The following is a 24776-nucleotide window of genomic DNA, read 5'->3' as shown; positions in this document are numbered from 1 at the left end:
CTTAATTTATAACTATATATTACCCTTATAAGGTTTCTATAATGGAGACATACTCAATGGCTATAACAGAGAAAGTACATACTACACTAAAAACAAGTTTCATAACTTTGGCAACATTCAATAGCTTTTAGAAATTACTAAGAGATAAATTTATTACTAATTCAGTCAACAAACACTGCAATATTACTGCATAATATGGGGCACTTTTAAGTGACAATCATAAAAATGAAAATGTGTATTAAAAGAAGCATTTTATAAAAACCTGTCTCAATGTGAAGAGGCTATGTCAGAAAATTAACTTAATATTGTATTAACTCATTTTGTATAAAGTTTTCAGAAAAAAATAGATCAAAAATCTTTTTTATTATTTATAAAATAAATAATACAATAAGCCTTTAAGTAGCACAATAAAATTAAGCAAGAATCTGATAATATTAAATTAACTAACAAACTGTTACTAATAATATTCATATGATGATACAGGCACTCTCTCAAAAATTTTAGTAAAGAACATTTTCAAGAAAAGCCATTACATACTTAGGAAAACCTTACTAGAACCACTAGAGAGAGCTCTTCTGTTCCTTAGAAGGTTTTGGTAAAGGTAAGTTAACCGAAGCCTCTATGTTCATCTGCTTTCTCATAAAACTACCACCTATATACATAGCATTGTTTTGTGTGAGTGTCACAGTTATGTGGGAAAATGTCACATACCATCAGAGGGGGTTTCATCGTCTTTATCGTATCGTTCTGAGGCTAATGAAATAGTGTCTGGAGGCCCAGCAAAAGGGTCATCATATTCTTCCCCATCTTCTGCATCACCTGTTAAAAAAAAATCAGAGAAATGCCTTTTATACTTTAGCCATTTAAAGCAATGTTACTTAATGCTAATGTTACTTTGTTAGAAGAGGTAAATTTTACTTACTACTAAATTGAGTCATTGTCATAGAAAAACAAAGAAAACTTTTAAAACTAGGTAAAAACAGGTCTTACTTTAGTTTATAGCCATTGTAACCTAGATATAGTAAGAGTTTTTGAAGGTCATTATACAATTGCTTATTATTGACACAAAAGAATACAGTCCAAACTTATGATGATCTCTACAAAGAAGAATCCAAAAAGTAGAAACAGGGTAAAACAGAGTGTAGTGTATATCCAAACAAACAAGCAAAACCAAAATAACAATAACAACAACAACAACAAAACCCAGGAAGCACAACAGAAAACACAATACAAGTAATTCCATTTACCTACTCAATAATTTGAAAAATTATGATGAGAAACTAATAATTTGAAGCTATATGAATATTTTGTATTTTCATTAAAATAACAGGATTAGAGAGGATTAAAAACAATCCGTTGCATTTTCCAGACCACAAATCTTTTATAGAAAAAACTGCTTTAAAATTTTCATAATCTTTTGAAATTCAAGTAAGGGTAATTTACAAACTATATACTTTCAGTTTCATTCAATGGTATGTTGTTATTTTTTAATGTTCTGGCCAGTTTCCTACTTGATTTTCAAATCCTAGGTTGGTTGGTCGATTTTTTGATTGATTTTTCTATTTTAGGCTAATTAATCTCCACAAGATCTTGTGGTTTCAATTTTTTCCATGTAATCATTTAAAATAATTTTTTTTAAAAACACAAATATTTGCTAGCCCAGTTACACATAAGCGTTCATTTCTCACCCAGATTTCACAACAAAGAAAAATGTATGCTTAATTCCATATTATTTGACTGTTGAATTCAAGTCACATGACAGAAAAACAGCCACCTCAGGGATTACCCAAAAAGCACAAGGAAAATCCCCATTGGAACTGCAGAGTAGCTACAGTATTACTTTTGAACCACAGTTCCTGGCAGATCCAGATTAAAGCTACTTGTCTCTCCAAAACGGTATCTGTGTCCTCTGACAACCATTTGATGGGTGTCACCCTACTTGTTACCACATTTCTGGTAGAGAAAATAGCCTCTTTCAAGACAACACTGTCCAAATAATTTTTTTTAAATACATATTCCTCTCTATTTCCTTATAGTTTTGCCACTTCATGAGCAATTGTCATCACAGAGACATCTCTCATTAAGACGACAAGGGCAGAACATAGAGATGGCTATATTGTCATTCTTAGGGATTCCACTACTAGGTACAGTAAATACGGTGATGTTACTCCCACAGTTAAAATTATAAGGAACACATAAATACTACTCATTCTTTGGAACTTAATTTCTTTCTCTTTCGAGATATTCAAAGTCCTTTTCAGAACACTCAGTGATCCCTTACGATATTTCTCTTATGAAAAGAAGTGCTAGGCTGGTGGCAGTGCTCACGCCTGTAATCTCAGCTACTCAGCATGCTTGAGGCCAGAGGGTCACTTGTGGCCAGGAATTAGACACCAGGCTGGGCAACATAGCAAGACCACACCTCTAAATAAAAATAAAAACAGGCCGGGCGCGGTGGCTCACGCTTGTAAACCCAGTACTGTAGGAGGCCGAGGCGGGCAGATCACAAGGTCAGGAGATCGAGAACATCCTGGCTAACACAGTGAAACCCAGTCTCTACTAAAAATACCAAAAAATTAGCCAGGCGTGGTGGCGGGCGCCTGTAGTCCCAGTTACTCAGGAGGCTGAGGCAGGAGAAAGGCGTGAACCCGGGAGGTGGAGCTTGCAGTGAGCCGAGATCACGCCACTGCACTCCAGCCTGGGCAACAGAGCAAGACTCCATCTCAAAAACAAATAAAAATAAAAATAAAAACAATTAGCCAGGTGTGGTGGCCTGTACCTGTAGTCACATTTGTGAGAGGCTGAGGTAAGAGGACCGCTTGAGCCCAGGAGTTTGAGGCTGCAGTGAGCTATAACTGCACCACTGCATTCCAACCTGGGCAACAGACCAAGACCCCATCTCTAAAAAAAAATTTTTTTAACAAAAGAAGAGTGCTCTGAATTCAAATATAAGGTAGGAAGGAACTTCATAAAGTGCTAGTAAAAATGTTTTGATCATGTTATGACAGTTCATGGAATACGTAGCAGTAGGGATCAAGAAATTCTCAGTTACTCTTAGTTGTTAGGGTATCTTTACATTCTTAATGAAGTTAAGAATTTTTGTGGTATGAATTTTCTAAGAATATTTCCTATCTCACACAAAAAATCTTGCTGCAAAAAAACGTATTAGGATACTTCAAAAACATCACTAGCACTTAGCATGTGGCGTATTTTGCTATTATGACTATTTAAAAAGAACAGTAAAACCAAATAATAATAGCAAAGATTTTGAAAAAAAATTCAGATGTTCAGGCTTAAATTATATTAAATTTTGTGTGGAAGTAAACAGAAAAAATTAAAACTTAGTTTTTAAAATTAGAAGTAGTTTATTATCCTTTGAGAATATCCATTAATATGTGTATGTATATATGTGTATATACGCATTTATATACACATACATACACACAAATGCAAACACCATTCGTTATTCAATATGTATAAATATATACATACATATCAAAAGTTCATTACTAAAGCTATAAACTCAACAATATCTAATATGAGTTCAGAGTATTTATTCTACACAAATTGATCACTAAAAGGTGAAAGACCTGTTAGCCTTTCATGGATTGGTTTTTATTAAAGTCATGGTTTTGACTTTTATAGAAAGTTATGGTTTTGTTTTTATTAAAAAAATAGGCTGGGTGTGGTGGCTCTCACCTGTAATCCCAAGACTGTGTGAGGCCAAGGCAGGTGGATCACTTGAGCTCAGGAGTTCAAGACCAGCCTGGCCAACATGGCAAAACTTGCCTCCACTAAATATACAAAAATTAGCCGGGCATGATGGCAGACACCCGTAATCCCAGCTACTCAGGAGGCTGAGGCAGGGAGAACTGCTTGAATCCGGGAGGCGGTGAGCCAAGATCGTGCCACTGCAGTGGGCCAAGATTATGCCACTGCACTCCAGCCTGGGCAACAGAGTGAGACTCCATCTCAAAAAATCAAAATAAAAATAAAATGCTTTGGGGTGATATATTAAAATGAAATTGTCTTCAACTTACCCAATCTAAGAATTGCAGTTTACTGCTAGTATTTAAAAAAAAAAAAAAAAAATCAGTGTGATGTTTATATTTACCTAAGATAAAATGAACTAAGTACTGCTACTGGCTTCATTTCTTCCTTATTTTTTTTTCTCCCCATAATCCTTTGAATTAACTCAGAAAGCAAAGAATCTATACGTTATATATACAGGGATAGCCCCTTTTTAACCTGCATATAGTTGAAAGGACACATCATTTTTCAAGATGGTCTTCTTCATCTTACTATTGTTCCAGTGATGGTCCATCCCTTTTCCTCCCCTCTAGTTTTTTTTCAACCCAATAAAGAGTAAAAGCTGCTGTCTTATAAGGAGTTTTAACTGAACACAGGGGTCGCTGTTGAGTAGTGCAAAGCATTTTTCCTCCCTAGGGCTGAGTATTTGTAGTCAAACCTGCAAAGACTTCTACAAATTTAAAAAAAAAAAAGTTCAACTTGCACTTATGTAATACAAAACTAAACTCCAAATCAACAACAGGCATCAGGTAAACATATCCAATACAATTTACAGACATAAGTGAAAGCATTACAGCCTAATCACACATCTAAAAGAAAAGCACACTCAAATGAAATGTCTACAGAATCATTAGTTGGCAGCCATTCTATTACAATCACACACAATGTCAGTGGTGCTGTAAGCCTGTGCCACTGACAATAGCATAAATTTTACATCTCATTTCTGTGGTCATAAAATTAATGATCAGTTTAAAAATACTTCTTTGTAAAAGTTATTGCGCAAAGAAAAGACATGAATGTGTCCCTGTTATGTACTCACAAGGATAATTATGGGGTTGTTGCTCATTAATACTGTTTCTTGTTTCCCTAGAAAAGCATTTGATTGGCCGGGCGCGGTGGCTCAAGCCTGTAATCCCAGCACTTTGGGAGGCCGAGACGGGTGGATCACGAGGTCAGGAGATCGAGACCATCCTGGTGAACACAGTGAAACCCCGTCTCTACTAAAACTACAAAAAACTAGCCGGGCGAGGTGGCGGGCGCCTGTAGTCCCAGCTACTCGGGAGGCTGAGGCAGGAGAATGGCGTGAACCCGGGAGGCGGAGCTTGCAGTGAGCTGAGATCCGGCCACTGCACTCCAGCCTGGGCGACAGAGCGAGACTCCGTCTCAAAAAAAAAAAAAAAAAAAGAAAAGCATTTGATTTATCCCACAACTTTCAAAAGTTTAATTAACGATACAAATTTAACAGAATAAAAGACAATGATCCAAGACTTACCTTCCTATAATTTCAGTAGTAACAAACATTGCAACAAACTCAAGGTTTAATCATACTACAGCAGCATATTTTTCTGAAAACATTTTTAAATTTATACTAGCTGGGATCAAATTACTATTAGCCATTCTTTTTAACATGGTTCATTATCAATTAACATTTTCCCAAATGCCTAGAGATGTAGCCCAACAACAACTGAATAGTCATAATCTCTACAATCATTGAAGCTGATTTACCCAATTTGTTGCTTGTTTTTTCAGAACAGTCCTATTTTAAACACAATCAGGTAAACAGGAAATGAAGTAATATACAGGTTGAACATCCCTAAATCAACAGAACTCCAAAATGTTCCAAAATCCAAAACTTTTTGTCAACATGACAACACAAGTGGAAAATTCTATGCCTAACATCTTTGCTTTCTGATGGTTCAATGTTCACAAACTTTAGTTCATGCACAAAATTACAAGGTGTATATGAAACATAAATGAATTTAGTGTCTATGCTTAGGTTCCATCCTCAAGATATCTCATTATATATATGCAAATGTCCCAAAATCCAAAATCTGAAACACTTCTGGTCCCAAGAACTTTGGATAAGGGATACTATTAAACCTGTACCTAAAATCTGAGTGATAACCATTCTTTCTTACTGAAAGACAAACAGGGGGAAAAATTACTCTAGTGAAAATAAATTAATTTCTAATTCTCTACTTAGTTCACTTGTCTAAACTAATATTTCAAGTAATAATATATAACTAAATTTACATAATCAAGCATTTAACTTGTCATTGCTTCAGGGAAGTTTCATTCTTAAGGCTTTGAAGGATATAAGTCACTGAAAAGAAGATTCTCCTCGTAATTCTTCTACAGTAGGAGGGCTAATTTACAGCATGCAAATACTGAAGACAACTTCTGGCACGAAACTGGCGCAGAGCTTTAAAATAAGAATACCATTTTTCAAGCACTGCCTGTGAAATATACTCTACTACTATAGGTCCCGTCATTTCAAACATGCTTGAGACATTTGTACAAGGCCAATGGTGGGGGTAGGTGATAGAAGGAAAAAGCTGTGAATTATTTCCTCAGATTTCATTGTGGAGTTATCATTCAACAGAAAACATACTATGTTAGGAACGGTAAAAAAAGGAAATTAAACATCATCCAAACTTCAGACTTTTCTGCTATTCTTATTCTGCTATTCTTAGTCCATTAATAAACTTAAGAAATAGTATGAGCGAGAAGGTGAAAGGAAACTGCTTTCTAAGTAAATCTACGCATATTTTACAATATCAATAAAATACTAAGGCAAAATCTTTTTTTTTTTTTTTTTTTTGACAATTAGAGCAAAAAGATTTTAAAGGAGAAAATGAGACTTTTTAGCTGTAGCACCTGAAGCAATATATTCCCCTTTTTCAAAACTGTAGACACCAGGCCGGGCACGGTGGCCCACGCCTGTAACCCCAGCACTTTGGGAGGCCAAGGTGGGAAGATTACCTGAGGTCAGGAGTTCGAGACCAGCCTGACCAACATGGTGAAACTCTGTCTCTCCTAAAAATACAAAAAATTAGCCGGGCATGGAGGTGGACGCCTATAATCCCAGCTACTCGGGAGGTTGAGGCAGGAGAATCGCTTGAACCCAGGAGGTAGAGGTTGCAGCGAGCAGAGATCGTGCCACTGCACTCCAGCCAGGGCGCGACAGAGTGAGAGTCCATCTCAAAAAAAAAAAAAACACAAACAAAACAAAACTGTAGACACTAACATTTTACAAATTTGAAAAAAAAGTCTCATGAAATATTTGAGTAATGCTAATAAATACACCCTTCTTTTAATAATTGATAATTTTCCCCCAAATTGTTTGAAAACCAAATTTATGAATCAAGATTAAATTAAATCTTCTTGACAAATAAAGTTGAATCTGAAAGTACACAATAATATTTATTAAACACCTACTATCTACTTTCACATTATCTTATTTCAGTAAATCAGTCTATAAAGAAAGCAATCACACCTAAATCATCTTTGGAGAAAACCGAGACTAATACATGATCAAGACACAACTACAGGCAAAATTTTTTTATCATGTACTTAACATATACAGCATTAGAAAATTCTAGTTAATAGTCCATAACAGTATTTACTAAATAGTAATATATTCTCATTGCAAAAATAATTATTTCAAGTCACATTAAGAGACCTATGACCTTGTTATGTGATAGAGAACAATGCTGAAATAATCACATAGCATAATTCCAGTGCATGAAGCCTAAATTCCGGAGGATACTTTATAGTATGAGGCAATATTGCAAGTAAAACACTAAGGTTAGAAACTAGGTTCTTCTGTTGGCCGAGCACGGTGACTCATGCCTGTAAGTCCCAGCACTTTGGGAGGCCAAGGCGGGTGGATCTCTTGAGCCCAGAAGTTCAAGACCAGCCTGGGCAACGTGGCGAAAACTCATCTCTACAAAAAAATACAATACACAGGCAGCGTACCTACAGTCCCAGCTACTCAGGAGGCTAAGATGGAAAAAGAATCACCTTAGCCTCCCAAAGGAGCTGAGGGAGGCTGAGGCTGCAGTGAGTCATGATCACACCACTCCACTCCAGCCTGGATGACAGAGTGAGATCCTATCTCAAAAAAAAGAAAAAAAAAAAAGGAAAAAGAAAAGAAAAAAGAAACTAGGTTATTCTGTTACATACAATACTTTGAAGGATATAAAAAGGAACTATCTGTTCTAGATAAAACCAGCAATATTTCAAATGAATAACAAGGACTAGACTCAGCAAGAAGTGTTCTAGCTGATTAGATTCAAATCTTTCCTAAGTACAAGTAAAATTAAGGAATTTAGAAAATCAGCTGATAATTATTCTAAAGATGCAGTCGGTCAGATCTCTTCAACAGAGGAATCAAGACTTGCACATATAAGGATAAAAGAAGAATTTTAATAAATTAAATGAAAAAGAAGGTTGTAAAACAATAGCTTTCTATGGAAATTAATATAAACAATTGAAACATTAGCTTAATACACAAGCTTCAATAACTAGAAACCACTGTAATAAAATGAGTTTCTACCAATGTAAACTATTCTCACCCAAAAAAATGGAAATATCAAAAAAAAATCCTAAGATCTATGCAGCCTAGTGTTTCAACTACCATATCAACTCAATTAATTTTAAATTTTAAGAATCGACAGCCAGGCATGGTGGCTCACGCCTGTAATCCAGCACTTTGGGAGGCTGAGGCAGCTGACCTCTTGAGCCAAGGAACTAGAAAACAGCCTGTGACACATGACAAAACCCCATTTTTACAAAAAAAAAAAAAAAAAAATTAGCTGGGCATGTAGGCAAGTGCCTATAGCTCCATCTACTCCAGAGGCTGAGGTGGAAGGATCACTTGAGCCTGGAAGGCGGAGGTTGCACTGAGCCAAGATGGTGCCACTGCACTCCAGCCTGGGAGGCAGAGTGAGACCCTGTCTTAAAAAAAAAAAAAAAAGAAATACCTCAAACTGTAAAATCTGTATTGTTAAATCTCAAGATGGGAGATTATATAGAGTAGAAGGGAAGGATTTGTGAGGGAAGTAAGGAAGGATGATACACATCTGTGTGCATTAGAGAAATTAATAACTTATTAAATATGAATAAATCTGCATTAACTCTTTTTATTTAAGAACTCTCTACCTGGTCCTTTTTTTCCCCCCAATAGTGACATCAAAATGATACTTAACTGTCATTTAAAATATATATACACATATATGTAAATAAAATAAGGGTGTAAAGGTAGAAAGGAGGAAAAAGGTTATGTTCACAATGTGACCCTACATTGACAGAGAGAGAGAGAGACAAGAGGGAAGAGAAAGGACGGAAAACAGCCAAAAGGAATTCTGCCCAGACCTCCTTGTATAAAGATAATCCAAAACCTCAAGGGGAAAACGCAAGGTGGAGAAAAGGCAACACTCCCAAAGCATATTTAGAATTGAATTTACTCAATGTAGAGACCTGAAAATAAATTCCTATTTTTAAAAAGAGATGTACTATATCTTGAATAATTACTTTGCAACTATTAGGTCTGTACCCTTTACTATGCCTAACAAAGTACAGGAATAGTCTTTTTAGAACAAAGCTGAATATACTTTGAGTATACAATGGCATAAAAGTACTCAGCTCAATTTCTCCAAGGTATACACCTAATTCATCTACAGGCTTACTTTTAAACAGGCATTCTTCATAATTATTTAAGTCAATACAGCAGTATTGAACTACAAATGACTTATCGAGAGGAAAATGATTATGAGCAATCCCTAAATTCTATGCTTTTTGAACTCCTATTTTATGCTCATTTTTCAATTTCTATCAAATACTATATAAATTTCCATTCTCTTTAGAGACAAAGAATGTATCTCAGTAATGTAATTTTAATACCCACACACCTGAACGAATTCTAAAACAAAATACCAAAGGAAAAGTTTCTACACTATTACTGATCCATATGCAATTACACAATTGCTTCATATCATGCTTTTTCAGCTTAAAAATTTTAAATGCACAAATAATTAAACCACAAAGCACAATGCAAGTTCAATAATCACTGGAATATGCCTTTTAAGAGAGGCAGAATCTGGTATCTAATATTCTTCCATGAAGTATACTATATATCATAATTAAAATGCATAAATTCATTTCTACATTCATCTAAACAAAATGCAGCAGAATTAAACCCATAGATTAGGATTTCTTGCAGAGCACAAAAAAAGTGGGTACTTGCAGGTAATAGTTTCCTGCTCATTTCTTTATTTAAGTGTTAAAAATCTTAATATGAAAAAAAAATCTCTTCTCATTCCCTTCAATCATACCAATCTTGATGATCTAATGTGAAAATAAACTGTGACTTCCTTTTAATTGATTTTAGGTTTGTCTGGTTAACTACTTTGTTTATTGAAACTGTTACCACCTTCCCACTTATCAGTTGGCACAAATATGATTTACTCTGGGATCTGTTAGCTTTGGTTAGAAGATGCCACCCTGTGTGTCTTCCTCAAATCCGGAACCTAGCTCTATGGAGGTTAACTAACTTTATATTGTGACCCTCAAACCAGTATCCACAAGCTGTACATCATAACCCATGAATAAGTACCACGGAAGTAAGGGCCACACCCAGTTTCCCTTAAAGAATTGAATATATAAAGTAGTAGGAAGTTCCTATACCTTTCCTGATCTGTTTTTCAGTCTGCTAAGCAGCTGTCTCTCAAATCTAGAGGGAGACAATCAGGTTATCAGCATTCTCACATATTTCCAAAAAAATGAAACTGAATTCCCTTCTTTAAAAAATGTCTATGGCCCCTATGTATTCATATCAAAATAACCACAAGGAAAATAAAAACTTTCACTTGAAAAAGATTTTATTGTTTGTTCTCAAACAAAAATTTATACTGTTTTCAAAACGTCCTTCAAAAACACTACCTGTGAGCACTCAGCCACAGGCCCTTCTCCTACCACTATAAAATAATCTCTGCAGTGATAAATGGCAGTGGGTTAATATCTCACCTCTGCTTCACCAAGTTATTCCACATGTAATTGGAGGTTTTCACCTTTCCTGACAAATTTCTGCCACAATGTACTCTAAGAAACACAAAACCTAAGAATGTTAAGTGCATAAGATTTCTGCGTTGGAAGACTGTGCAGAGTAAATTCTGGATATACTGTTTAATTTTCTTCTCAGCAGGGGGAGCTAGCACTCTCATCTTGAAGGTCTAAGTACACATTATAGAAATTTAAATTTTGATTCCAGCTATCAAATTTCAGTACGTGTTAGATTATCCTATTGAAATCTCCACAGAGGAAAAAAAAACTTTCAAGTTTGCCAAACATAAAAACTTACCTTTGTCTTGAAATTCCTGAAGATAGCTACAAAATAAAGAACATTATATTTTTAAATGAGGTTGAAAAATCAAAACAAGGTCTAATCAGTAACAATAATTAAAATCCAAAATCTATATTAAAAATACACACCTAGATATACATTAGAAAAAACTAATTCCTGTCCTGAAATGACAATTCCAAAATGCTTAAAAATTTTAAATAATTTTTAAAGATCTAAGTACAGTAGTAAAATGAGGACATATCTTAATATCTATGACATGTAAATATATTACATTTATTCATTTAAAGTAGTAACAATTAAAAGGATTATCTTTCTTCAGTGTCTGAGGTATTTTCTGTATATTAAAATCCTCAATTTACCTTTGTCTTATCATTTAAACCAAATATACCCTCAGATAATCAAAATAAACAGTTGAATTCTGCTGGAATGCTCAGAAAAATACATAATCAAGAAGGGCATTATAAGCATATCTGTGTTTAAAAACTATATAGTGGAAATCTATTTTTTGCCCTTTAAAAATACTTAACACCAATCAAATTAGAACATTAAAAATTTAACTCCATAATAATCGATTTCTTATTAAAATGTTAGTTACAAAACTGCTTCTATGTAAGAAATCAGTAAAGAAAAGGTAAGTGACTTACACAGACTTTACATCTTTTATCTTCTTAATAAGGGATTCTCTCTTTTCCTTTGCTTTCTTGGATAAATTTTCTCCTTTCAGTGTGTCTGCTACAAATGTTTCAACATCTAAACCACGCAATGTAAGAAACAGGATACAAATTATAAGAAATAAAGGTTTCGTGAAGATAAATAGGACAATGATTGTTTCTACACATAAGCGTTAATACCTGTACAATTTGTTATATTTATCATTCCAAAGCGTAACAGTTGAAGTATGTTTCAAATACTAAGTTGAACAAATCTGATCACCACTTAGCTAATAAAATGTGTATGTTGTATTTATGCTTACCACAGCAAATACTATTTGGATGTTTGGCATCATTAAACAGGAAAGAAGCACACAAGTTTTAATAAACTATCGTGCCAATTCTTTTATATGGAAGCAAGCACCAAGTTTTTATGCATGTGTTAATATCCTTTTCTAGTATTTTGTAAGTTCCGGTGTGAAAACGTCATTCATACATTGTATCAATATAAGCTAATGTCTCTGGCAAGGGTCTGTTTTCCCCAGAATAATCAATTTTCAGGTATATCCAACATGTAATGCTTTAAAGGAAAAAGAAAATCCAATTTTCTAGCCAAGATTCCCAAATCAAGCCCTCCTCCTTCCTACCTACCCACTCATTCTGACTACCCTCAAATAAAAAAGATAACCAGCTGTGTAGTTTTGTGAGCTCTTGCTTCTTGCCGTGGTTTACCACCTGAGATACTTCTTAAGGAAGAAGTACAAACATAAATTATTGCACTACATAAAAATATAGTTACCAAGAAATAAGATTTCTATGGCTTTATGTAACATTCCCTCATAGCCTCTGTTTTTTTAATTTTAGTAAACTTCTAAATTACCGTGTTGTCTGGTTCTCTCTAGTGTAAATTTTTTTTTTTTACACTACAGGTTTAATTTTTATACTAGTTCCATTCTTCTTATTCATGAAATACTGTGCAATTTTAATTTTATTTTCAGAATTTCACAGCTCATTTTGAAATATCTAATATGGAGGATATCATTAAAAGGTGTTTAAGTAGGCATGGCTATAAATCATTGATTATTTCATATGGAAGGGATATATGTTTTACTTTCTTTTTCCTTAACTACTTTGTATGGCATCAAAACATAATAATATTACATATAAATAATTCAAAGTAGTATGGTAAACAATCTCTCAACTGTACTTACAATTAACCATTTAAAACCTAGTATATGGGATGAATGTTTGTAATTCTTGATTACAAAAGTATCTTGATCCAATGAGGAAAGCTGATTAAACTTCTATACATTCATAATAAATGTGTAAAGGTAATTTTTCACTAAGTCAATATGACAAGTAAAAGAATTAAGAATACTGTAATAATTTTTAAAAATAGCTTATGGTTTGAAGTCTATTAACTAATGTGTTAAAAATAAGTATCAAAATGAAATGAAAGCAAATGTCACAGCTTCTCTTTGAGTTATATTTTGATGAGGGGGACATAGAGACATAATCTAGTACTAGTGCAAATTAGACACAGACTTCTAAAGTGAATTCAAAATAACAAAACTTACAAAGAAGCATGCTGCTCTAAATGCTTTAAGTTTTGTACCCAGAAGACCAAGCAACCTTTGGACATTTAGACATTAGCTGAAATGGAAAGATCACTGGCTCCCCTCAGATCATTACATTAACTTTTGCAAGAAAGTGGAATAAGGGAAGAAGCAACATCCCTACTGCTGATTCTTCTTCCAACCAGACTCAATAGGAAGAATCACTGGCCCAGTGACTGGGGAATAGTCTACTTAGTGTTATTTTCACTCAATGTTTGCCTTTGATTCCTTCTTCCATGAGTATTTAATTGCCTATTTTACATTTTCATTATACAATCCAAGTTTAAACAAACAGAATCTATTTTCTATCTCTGGAAGTAATAACAACAAATTGCCCCCAAGAGTTTTTTCTTTAAAAGGTCATTTCAGTTTTATAAAAACTCAGGAAAAAAAAAAAAAAAAAAAAAGGATGCAATAAATACTCTACATAGTGCTCTCTAACGCCCCCAAACATGTTTTAAAATACTGATCCATGTTACTATTTTATGACAAAGTATTTTTTTTGAAAGAGTGTGCAACTGCAGGAAGAATCGGTAATTTTCAAGGATGGCAGAAATTCAGAGACTGGGTACGGGTTTTTTTTTTTTTTTTTTAAGAGTAGTCTTTTTTAACATACTTATTCCTAAGCTTTTCCCAGAAAAGGTTTAAAGCAACTAAAATTATTTAATAAACAGTGCCTTTTTCGTGATTATTTCTCAAAGGTGATGTGGAGAGGGTAGAAACTGCTCTGCTAAAAAAAAAACAAAACAAAACAAAAAAAACCTTTAAACTGGAAGCAGTTCCTGAAATAATTTTAGTTTGTTGATTGTCCACAGACTTGGTTTTTAAACTTTTGAAACCTAGGTTATTTCTTAAAATCTACACTTTACCCGTTTCTTTTAGAATCGGATGAAACCAGCCTCTTTCAGGCACAGGAGACTCCTAGACATGCCGGTGGCCTTCGGCTGGTGCCTGAACAACACACCGATCCTGATCTCGCAACGCAAAGACAGACCAAGCGCCGCAAAGAAGTTGTAGGGCTGCGAGATGCTCCAGCTCTGCAGTCGGAGACACGCACATCTAAACCCCAGGGTTTCTCTCAGGCGGTGCTGTGAGCATGGAGAGCCAGGTCTGGGGCAGTGCCCTCGCCAGACAAACGGGGCTGGATCTGTGGCTTTGCAGCTCAGAGCCAGGGTAATATTTCAAAAGCGAGCAATAAAAGTCTTGGGCGAATCAAGTGCTCTTCTGGCTGGTTGGAGAAGAGATTTGAAGCTTTTTATTGTGCTCTAAATAGCCCTGCAAACGGTAAACTAGCAAGCACAGTAAACTAACAAGAGCGTTAGCCCTCTTCTACCTTCGAGGGTCGTGTTCCTCGGTTAATATGTAGATTTCACCATTCCTGACTGCCCGTAATTCAGGGAAACGCAGTAATTTAATTACAAGAAAAGGTCAGCCCCCCTCGCTCGACTCTTAGCCCGGTTTTTAGAATTCTTCCTCAGAGGGAGGGGCTCAACTCACACTCTCACGCATACTGGCCACGGGAGAGAAGCGTGTGAGGTCCACTCTGCGCCCACGGGAATGGGTTTAACTACCGGGTTTAACTACCAGGTTTAACTACCCCCACCAACCCCCATCTCCTGCCTCCGGGCCAGCAGCCAAATAGATTGCAGGGTCTGCACTGCTTGCATTTAACCCCAGAATTACCCCTATCTCCATCAGCCTCCACCCCAGCCCAAGTCATCAGCAGGAAAAAGTTATCCCGGTGAAAGTAAATGTGATGGGATTTTAGTTACTATTACACCTCAACACTGTCAAGAGTAAACCTTATCTCATGGTACAGCTGTAAGGATCTGGTGGAGAAGGCCTCTGAAAAGATCAGATTTACAACTGCTCTGCCGATAAATGTCAAGGTCTGAAAACAAAATTAAAAGATGACGTATACTGGCTCAGCAATCTTAAGCAGTTTAAGTTAGAAATCTCTCAATTGCCATGGAGACCCCTAAGAGGCAAACACACCAAATCACTAAATAGTACTCCAATTTTCCTTTTTTCCCCCTTTTAACATATAGACCTCCTAAAAAACAGTCACCCCACCTTTCCCTAGAGTCACCAGTGGTTGGGACAAGTATCTAACACACACACTAACTGCTTTCTACCAACTTCTACACAGATCACATAGTGAAAAGGTGGAACTACACTAGGTCAGAACAGTTTACATTTTTTTTGCAAATGATAAAATAAGTCTCAGCTTCTGGATATAGTATCTAGCACAGGTTCCCACTCTTGAAAAGCAGTTTGGCCACTTGTCCTCACAACCCCCAGCTATCAAACAGCCTAGAATATGGCTTGCAGACTGGAGGTTAAAAACAAGTCACAAAGGTAACACCTCCTCTTCCTGCCTAATCCTCCAATCACCCAATACCTCCTGGCACATGCATATACACACACTCAGCCTCCATGATGGCCTGAATTGTATGGGGGAGGGAGCAAGAATTGAGCTGAATCTACCACCATATGCTCAGCCGCAGATCAATAAAATAAAGGTAAAACCATCACACAGCACCCCCAATGGCCTTACTAACTTAATTCCACATCTCTCTCTACATTGTGAATTGGGCCAGATTTCTCTTTGCTTTCACTGAGATGTGCTGTCACCAAACTTAATATGATAGGGATCCTAGCCTAGAATCTAAGCTGCCGTTAGGAAAAAAAAAAGACAAGCTCTTCTCTGTTAAACCAGGGTATGGCTCTGACCAAACAGCTACTGATGAAAACATAAAAATCAGTTAAACTGGGCACATGCAAATCAATGGAGCCAAATGCCCAAAGTTGGAAAATGGCTAATTGAAAAGTTATTGATTGTTCTGATATCCTTCCCTGATTACTCAGCACGTGCTTTTACAGGCTGCAGATGAACTGTGGACTTTTCAAATATGGAAAAGGTGACATGAACTGGCACAAGAGCTCTCATGGTACAGTGGGTAAAACATACCAGAGTCTTACAATCCAATCATTGGACAAAATTTCCAAAATTGACTTTGGGAAGCTAAATGATATATTTTGATAGAAAGCTGGGAGATCGCGCCACTGCACTCCAGTCTGGGAGACACAGCGAGACTCCGTCTCAAAAAAAAAAAAAGAAAGCTGGGCTGTTTAAAGGTGGGGCTGAACATCTTTCAACCGCTGAAAGATGACTCTTGATAAATAGCACCTTACAATAATCAAAATCTTTTTACCACACATTTTCAAAGAAGCCACAGTGAATAACACATTAGTCTGAGATTTACACTATATTCACTTTTAGGCAGCATCTATTGTAATGTGTTCAGAATGTGATTGAAAAAGAAATGTAAACTCAGTGGAATGAAAAAGATAGACTTAGCTTTAATTGAAAAAGACAAACTAAGTGAATAATGAGTATATAAAATCTAGCCTATGCCACTTTTATCACCCATATATGACACTTAATCTGAAATTTATGAGAGACAACTGTGTTTCAAATCACCAGCAGCTTTTCCTACGCTGTTGTGTCTACCTTCTTTCTAGTAATACTTTAACGCTGGTAACAGGAGCAATAAGCCCATTTGCAAATTTTTCATATAATGCTAACTTTTTAATATGTTTAGATTCTTATTTTTGAAGAAAACCAATGATAATTTGGATTGGGTAGCTATAAAAACTGTACATAATATCAAGAGCCTTATATAGTAATGAGATGAAAATACTTTCAATGGACAGCCATGCCAAAAGATCTCCTCCCAAGACAAAGTAGGACATTATATACTTAAAATAGGCAAATAACTTTCCTAACACCACATCTTAATTCATCTGTATTATTTAACCCATACAAAAAATCTCTATAAACTTCTAGTCCCTTAATTTACATATATTCCTATTTCCAGAAAAGAGTATCTTGGAGGTACAATAGATTTCATTTTGAGATTAAATGTTCTCATATCAACTCTATGCTCTTTAGTGATTGCTGCCCAGATGGGGGAGGCTTGTTATTGCTCCATAGGAAAATCCAGGTGCTAAGGAGGTAGGTGACTACTGGTGACTCAGTAGGTGGCACTCTTCCCTTTACATACTCAGCCAATGTCCCAGAAGGAAGTTATGAGACACTAGATACACCATAAATAATTCTCATAGGAAAAATAAAATCAAAATGTTGACCAAATTATAAATGGAACTTTGGAAAGGTGGAAATCAAACCGTAATATACTCAGCATTGAAAAAATTCTGCCTCTATTTCAAATAAATTGCACTCTTCACCTAGTGCCCCTACAGAAATCCCTTTAGGGGACTGATTATATACCCTAAATAATATTGTGTGAAAAAAAATTCATACATTATAATCAATGTGTGAAGATAATCAATGTCCCCTAAACATACTGATTATCTTCACACATAGTGTGTGGGAAAAACATTTTTAATGTTCTAAAAATTCCCAGTAGGGAAAATGTGGTATTTCTAATCAAGACTGCCATGTGAACAAAACCTCAAGATCACTTTGCAGAAACTATATAACCACTTTATTTATTGTTTGTTTGGTTTGGTTTCATTTTTCAGAGCACTAACAATCACTATTTTCCTCTTTTAACAATGGTTTCATTTGCTAATTTAGTAAACAGAAAATAACATCTTCTTAGAGCTTTCCTTTTAAAATTTGTTGTCCTAAAACAAATGAATGAGGATGAATGAGAATATCTGATTGCAAGCCACTAAAAAACCATTATTTAAAGGGTGATTAAACAAATAAAGGAGGCTGGAGGGAAGTGGTTCTAGTTCCTCTTACTTTCTGGCCTGCCTAGAGAAAAAAAAAATCACATAAATCAAGATTATTCTTGCTGCTAGTCCTTGTCAAAATATTTGGATGTGAGAGAAGATTAAATGGACAAGATTTGGGATTGTCCTTTGATTTCAATTATCCAGGCTAAACCTGTTCTTCCATTGTTGTAGAAAAGAAAAAAATCAAAGGTTGCCTGTAATGCATATGGCAGCTCAAAATTTGCTTTCAATAACGAAATTCTGTAAGTCCTTTTCTGTTCATATAACCAGAAGAATAATCAACATTTTATAAAAAGCATAGGTCTTCAAGACTGACTCCACAGAAAATATAACTAAAAATCAAACTAGATAGCCACTTTTTCAATGGTATCTTTACACAACACATGTGAGTTAACAATAATAAGCTTTTTTTTTTTTTTTTTTTACATTTCTATGGAATGTTTTTTATAGGGGAAGGAAGGGAGAGGGAACAAATGTTGAAAGTATAGCATAGAACTGCCATAATCAGAAAAATAAAGAAAAACAATAAATAAGAATACACTTGAGTACCTTCCCTTTTAAGCAGGTGAAATTTCAAACAATACATATGACATATAATGATTTAGATAATAGGCATATGGAACACAAACAGATACATCTAAACAACATTATTTTTAACAGTCATTATCTTTTGATTTTATATTCTTCTTTCTGAAAACAAAGGACTTTAAACCCCTGAAAAGTTTAGTTCCTTATCTTCTCTACCTTGGAATTCTAGCATAGTACCATACATTCTAAGAGCACTCAACTGTTAACTACAACAACATTACCAATATCTCCTTAGTTTCAAAGAAATATGCTAAATAAGCCAGCAATATCTCTAATATTCAAACCAATATAAATGCTTCTATAATGTTAGTTACTCTAAATCTACTCATATACTCTTACCCAATAAACTTGAATTATGAAAAGAATCATGTATAATGCCAACAATATTTTTAGATGAAATACGTGAAATAACTGCTGACAGCATCTATTCTTGAAGCCTTCTCTACCTCAAAAAAGATTTTAATTACAGTCAAACATAAGATGTTAACAATTTTCCAAATAAGTTTTTTAAAAACCCAAAAAACACTGATTTGTTAAATTTCTTTAAATATAAATACACCCCAACTCACTTCCATACTTCTTGAAAATATCCTCTGAAAATAAAGTGTAATTTAAGTTTCTAATTCCAAAAGTTTTAATTGTAATATTTGTTTTTAATACTTCATGTGTTTTAATATGTGATTTGCTTTAATAATATAAAATAGTGAAAATGTCAATAAAATGACTTTAATTTCAGACGTTATGCTAGTATATTACCTGACTAAAGAGAGAGGGCAGAAATATATCGGAAATTAGCATTGGCAGATAATTTAAAGATGTAATTTTGAGTTTTTAAATTACACAAATAAGGGCCACATGAAATACTTGTGATCTATGGGAATAAGAGAATAAAGGTTCTCATGACCTACATATCATATTATCTGTGATGTATGATTATGGATCCAAATAACAAACTGCACTATGGGAGTTGCCAAGCTTTAAAACGTGCACCTAGAGGTCTATATGTTAGTTCTTAAATTCAAAAATACAGACATAGAATATCCTGAAAATTGTTTCATCTATTTTTGGAATAATGATAAACACTTTTCTGCACTGGTTATTACAATAATATTCTAAATAAACAATTCCAGCACTGTAACAACAAAAAATGTTAAGTGTAGTAAAACAAAATCAGTAGTCACGCAGATGTAATAAAGCTGCCTGAAGTCAGTCTTTAGACTTCTTTAACTATTTCCCTTAGTGGTACCCTTTAATGACAACAAGCATTTCTTAGAGTGAAAGGCTATCCCACCACAAATGCATTCAACATACTGTACCGTAATCATACAAACATAAGTCTACATTCATACACTTAGTTTTCATTTCCCTACCACATTAATAATGCCAAGCACCAAAATTGAATAACAGCATATTAGGAGATTTGGACTCACATTGCTATAGGAGTAACCTACTATTTCAAATGTCACATTTTAGATGATGTTGCTTTTTAAGAGTTATAATAAGCAATCTGTAATCTATTCATGAACAATACTGAAAGATAAATATTTTATAGAATCTAAAACTAAAAATCGAAATTCAGTTTCCAGAATTCTGACGTACACAAGACAAAATAAATGATGGTTGAAATTCCAGAACATTAAGATAGGCAAGATTTGTGCTACCTTAAAAAGATATATTTTCTAACTTGTACAGAAATATAAATTTTTATTGGTTCTTAGTGAACATACACACCTCCATATCCAGAAAATTAATGAACTAGTAGTGGATTCATAATGCTACTGAAGAACCACGTTTTTAGCTCCTAAAACAAGTTCCTATAAATGGTAATGTAAAACTGAAAAAGGGAAGATAAGGGTGCAAACATGAAGTACTTTCATCGTGTCACACAGGAAGTAGAACTTTAACATATCCTTCCTTTTTTGCTTTAATATATTACTGAGGCTGGGGACAAGTGGCCATTTGAGAACCAGACCTTCTTCAAAAGTTGTAAACGTGAGTGAGCTGAATGTTTAAGAAAAACAGGAGTTTTAGAAATGACAAACTCTTTCACCCCATAACCCCTAACACCTGTGGCTCTGACATCTCTTTGCATCTCTACATCCTCTACCTCCATTGGCCAGACCACCCAAGAACTACTTCTTTGACTTCTGCTCCCTTCTGCCTGCTCACGCAGCATTCATTATCATTCTCTCCCTCTACCACTCTTCCTTCCCCGCCCTCCTCTGTCACACACACACACACACACACACACACACACACACACACACAGTCTTCACAATGCACATAGAAACGTCCTGATCTCACTTGTGTAGACCACCAAAAAGGGCTTCGCCACCATCCCCGCACCAGATTTCAACACACACGCCCACTCCCTTTCTGAGACGAAACAACCCTTCTTCTCTCCTCCCTGTGCCAACCCCACTGGCTAGAAGACGTAGGGAGCGTGCGGATGGAGGATAAGGGCTCTGAGTGCTTCTGTCCCCACCGGCTTACCGTTCCCTCGCCCCCGCCCCAACAGCATTACCGCCGCCTTCCCGCTCTTTACCTGCCAACAGGTTCCTAATTTCCTCAGGGAGGGGGTATGGAGAGGAGGTGCTGCTGGGGTTGGGCATGTTAGGGAGCGCAGGGCGTGCGGGGAAAGAACCTGCGCTGAAAAGGTGACCGACGGGTTGGGGCTGCGGCTGCGACCTAGACTCAGGCTAGCGGCCCGGATAAAAACAGCGGGGCTACAAGTCGGGACACTGGCGGGCCAGGGCTCACAACAAGGAAGTCACTGAATCTCCAGCAAGCAGCAGCTGGACTGTCGGCCCAGCCCCGCCCAGAGGGTCGGGGCGGGGAGATGGGTAGGAAGAGACACGAAGGGCCTGAGGGGTCCAACTGCGCATGTGTATTCCTCGGTTTTCCCGGCCCCAGAAGAAAGAGCCTCTGGGCAAGCCACGCCCACCGCTACGCCGGGAAGCAGGAGGAGGAGCCGCTGGTGGGAAGTGGGCGGACTGAGGCTGCGTCACCTGATCCAGCGTCCGAAGCGCCTTACAGCCATTTTTGGTACTGGTGCCACCACACCTGCTGATCGTTTCTCCAGGATTCCAGAAAATAATGTATCCGTGATACACAGTGTATAGAAGTTTTCCAATTACGCCTTCTGCGTAACAGTTAGTCCCACCGCAGTTTAACCCACAAGGAATTTTCTATTGTCCAAAACTATTATGGCCTTCTTTGTCCGATTGAACGGAGGTAACGAAGTCTCATCTTCCGCCAGTCGTCCCGGAGAAGCCAGTCTGGAGCCGCCCCGCAGCGCGCGTTGTGATTGGCTCTTACATTACTTTTCTACCTAATTCATATCCTTGGGGTGACAGATTTTCCCCACTATAAGGAAGAATGGGAAGTTCTAAGCACTGTCCTTTGGCAGGAAAAAACAAAACAAAACAAAAAATCAGAAGGCCTAATAGACATAGGCACCACTGTCCATCTACAAGCATCAAAAATAAAATTGCTGGTGGTGATTAGTAGAATAAAATTATAAAATCTGCTCACTCCAACTTGACCATTTAGTCAACAAATACTTATTGTCTGCTATGTGTAAAGCTTCTTAAAAGTTTTCTCTTAAAAAAAAAATGGCTTCTTTAAAACCTTTAACAGGCATACATCTTTGTGCTTCCCAGATACTACATTTTTTAACAAATTGAAGGTTTGTGGCAAGCCTGCATCAACCAAATCTGTGGGCGCCATTTTTCCAAAAGCATGTGCTCACTTCATGTCTGTGTCACATTTTGGTGATTCTCACAATATTTCAAACTTTTTCATTATTATTATTATATATGTTATAGTGATCTTTGAAGTTACTATTATAATTACTTTGGGGCAGCACAAACAGCACCCATATAAGACAGCGACTGTAATCCATAAATGTGTGCATTCTGACTGCTCTACCAACCATACCTTCCCCCCATATCTCTCCCTCTCTTGGGCCTCCCCATTACTTGAGACACAACAATACTGACATTAAGCCAATGAATAACCCTACAATGGCCTCTGAGTGTTCCAGTAAAAGAATCACATGTCTCTCACTTTAAATCAAAAGCAAGAAATGTTTAAGCTTAGTGAGGAAGGCATATTGAAAGCCGAGACAGACCAAAAGCTAGGGCTCTTGCACCAAACAGCCAGGTAGTGAATGCAAAGGAAAAGTCCTTGAAGGAAACTAAAAATGCTACTCCAGTGAACATGCGAATGATAAGAAAGTGAAGGAGACTTATTGCTGGTAAAGAACGTTTTCATGTTCTGGATGGAAGATGAAACCAGACATAACATTCCCTTAAGCCAAAGCCTAATCAAGTGCAAGGCCCTAACTCTCTTCAAGTCTACAAACGCTGAGAGGTAAGGAAGCTGCAGAAGAAAAGTTGGAAGTTAGCAGAGGTTGGTTCATGATGTTTAAGGAAAGAAGCCATCTCCAGAACATAAAAGTGTAAGGTGAAGCAGCAAATGCTGGTGAAGAAGCTGCAGCAAGTTATCAAAAAGATCTAGCTAAGGCCAGGCATGGTGGCTCATGCCTGTAATCCCAGCACTTTGGGAGGATGAGGCGGACGGATCACGAGGTCAGGAGATAGAGACCATCCTGGCTAACACAGTGAAACCCTGTCTCTACTAAAAAAAATGCAAAAAAAAAATTTAGCTGGGCATGGTGGCCAGCCATGGCTGGCGCTTGTAGTCCCAGCTACTCAGGAGGCTGAGGCAGGAGAATGGCGTGAACCCAGGATGCGGAGCTTGCAGTGAGCCAAGATAGCACCACTGTACTCCAGCCTGAGTGACAGAGTGAGACTCCATCTCAAAAAAAAAAATCTATCTAAAATATCTGATGAAGGTGGCTATACTAAACAAAGAGTTTCAATGTAGATGAAACAACACTTACTGGAAAACAGTGCCATCTAGAACTTTTGTAGCTAGAGAGTAGAAGTCAATGCCTGGCTTCAAAGCTTCAAAGGAGAGGCTGACTCTCTTGTTAGGAACTATTTCAGCTGCTGACTTTAAGTTGAAGCCAATGCTCATTTACTGTTCTGAAAATCCTAGGGCCCTTAAGGATTATGATAAATCTACTCTGCCTGTGCTCTATAAGTGGAATGACAAAGCCTGGACGACAGCACATCTGTTTATAGAATGATTTGCCGAGTATTTTAAGCCCACTGTTGAGATCTACTGCTCAGAAAAAAAGATGCCTTTCAAAATATTGCTGCTTATTGACAGTGCACCTGGTCACCCAAGAGCTCTGATGGAAATATGTAAGAAGATTAATGTTTTCATATCTGTTAGTACAACATCCATTCTGCTGCCCATGGATCAAGGAGTAGTTTCAACTTTCAAGTCTTATTTTAAAAATATATTTCATGGCTGGCCATGGTGGGTCGCACCTGTAATCCCAGCACTTTGGGAGGCTGAGGCAGGAGGATCACTTGAGGCCAAGAGTTCAAGACCAGCCTGGGCAACATAGTGGCACCCCATCTCTACAAAAAATAGAATAATTAGCCAGGTGTGGTGGTGTGTGCCTGTAGTCCTAGCTACTCAGGAAGGGAGATGTAGGATCCCTTGGGCCCAGGAGTTCAAGATTACAGGGAGGTATGACTGTGCCAGTGAACTCCAGCTTGGGCCACAAATGAGACGCTATCTTAAAAAAAAATATATATATATATATGTGTGTGTGTGTATATATATATATGGCTATAGCTGCCATAGATAGTCATTTATCTAATATATCTGGGAAAAGTAAATTGAAAAGCTTCTGAAAAAGGTTCACCATTCTAGATGCAATTAAGAATATTCATGATTCATGGGAAGAGTCCAACATTAACAGGAGTTTGGAAGAAGTTGATTCCAGCCCTCAGGGATGATTTTGAGGGGTTCAAGACCAGTGGAGGAGGTCACTAGAGATGTGGTGGAAATAGCAAGAGAACTACAGTTAGAAGTGGGGCCTGCAGATGTGACTGAACTGCT

General features: G+C 36.6%; 1 protein-coding gene across 3 annotated transcripts in view; it reads right to left on the bottom strand.

Annotated features, from left to right (window-relative positions):
* The window catches only part of SKAP2 (src kinase associated phosphoprotein 2), a 200593-nt gene extending 179027 nt beyond the window's left edge, over window positions 1-21566 (bottom strand). For 2 of the 3 annotated variants that reach the window (XM_005549938.5, XM_015447613.4), the window contains exons 1-4: window positions 21340-21566; window positions 11818-11923; window positions 11171-11196; window positions 712-819 (exon numbers count right to left, since the gene is read on the bottom strand). In XM_005549938.5, the coding sequence (XP_005549995.1) occupies window positions 712-819; window positions 11171-11196; window positions 11818-11923; window positions 21340-21406 (307 nt within the window). In that variant the 5' untranslated portion in view covers window positions 21407-21566. Of the gene's footprint in view, window positions 1-711; window positions 820-11170; window positions 11197-11817; window positions 11924-14308; window positions 14592-21339 lie in introns of those variants that run through there. The other variant, XM_065542181.2, reaches the window with a different exon arrangement.
* Between the last annotated feature and the right edge of the window lie 3210 nt (window positions 21567-24776).

Source organism: Macaca fascicularis, chromosome 3, assembly GCF_037993035.2.
Source record: "Macaca fascicularis isolate 582-1 chromosome 3, T2T-MFA8v1.1".
NCBI lineage: Eukaryota > Metazoa > Chordata > Mammalia > Primates > Cercopithecidae > Macaca > Macaca fascicularis.
The sequence above is the reverse complement of the archived record's forward strand: the minus strand, read 5'-3'. Positions and strand labels throughout refer to the sequence as shown.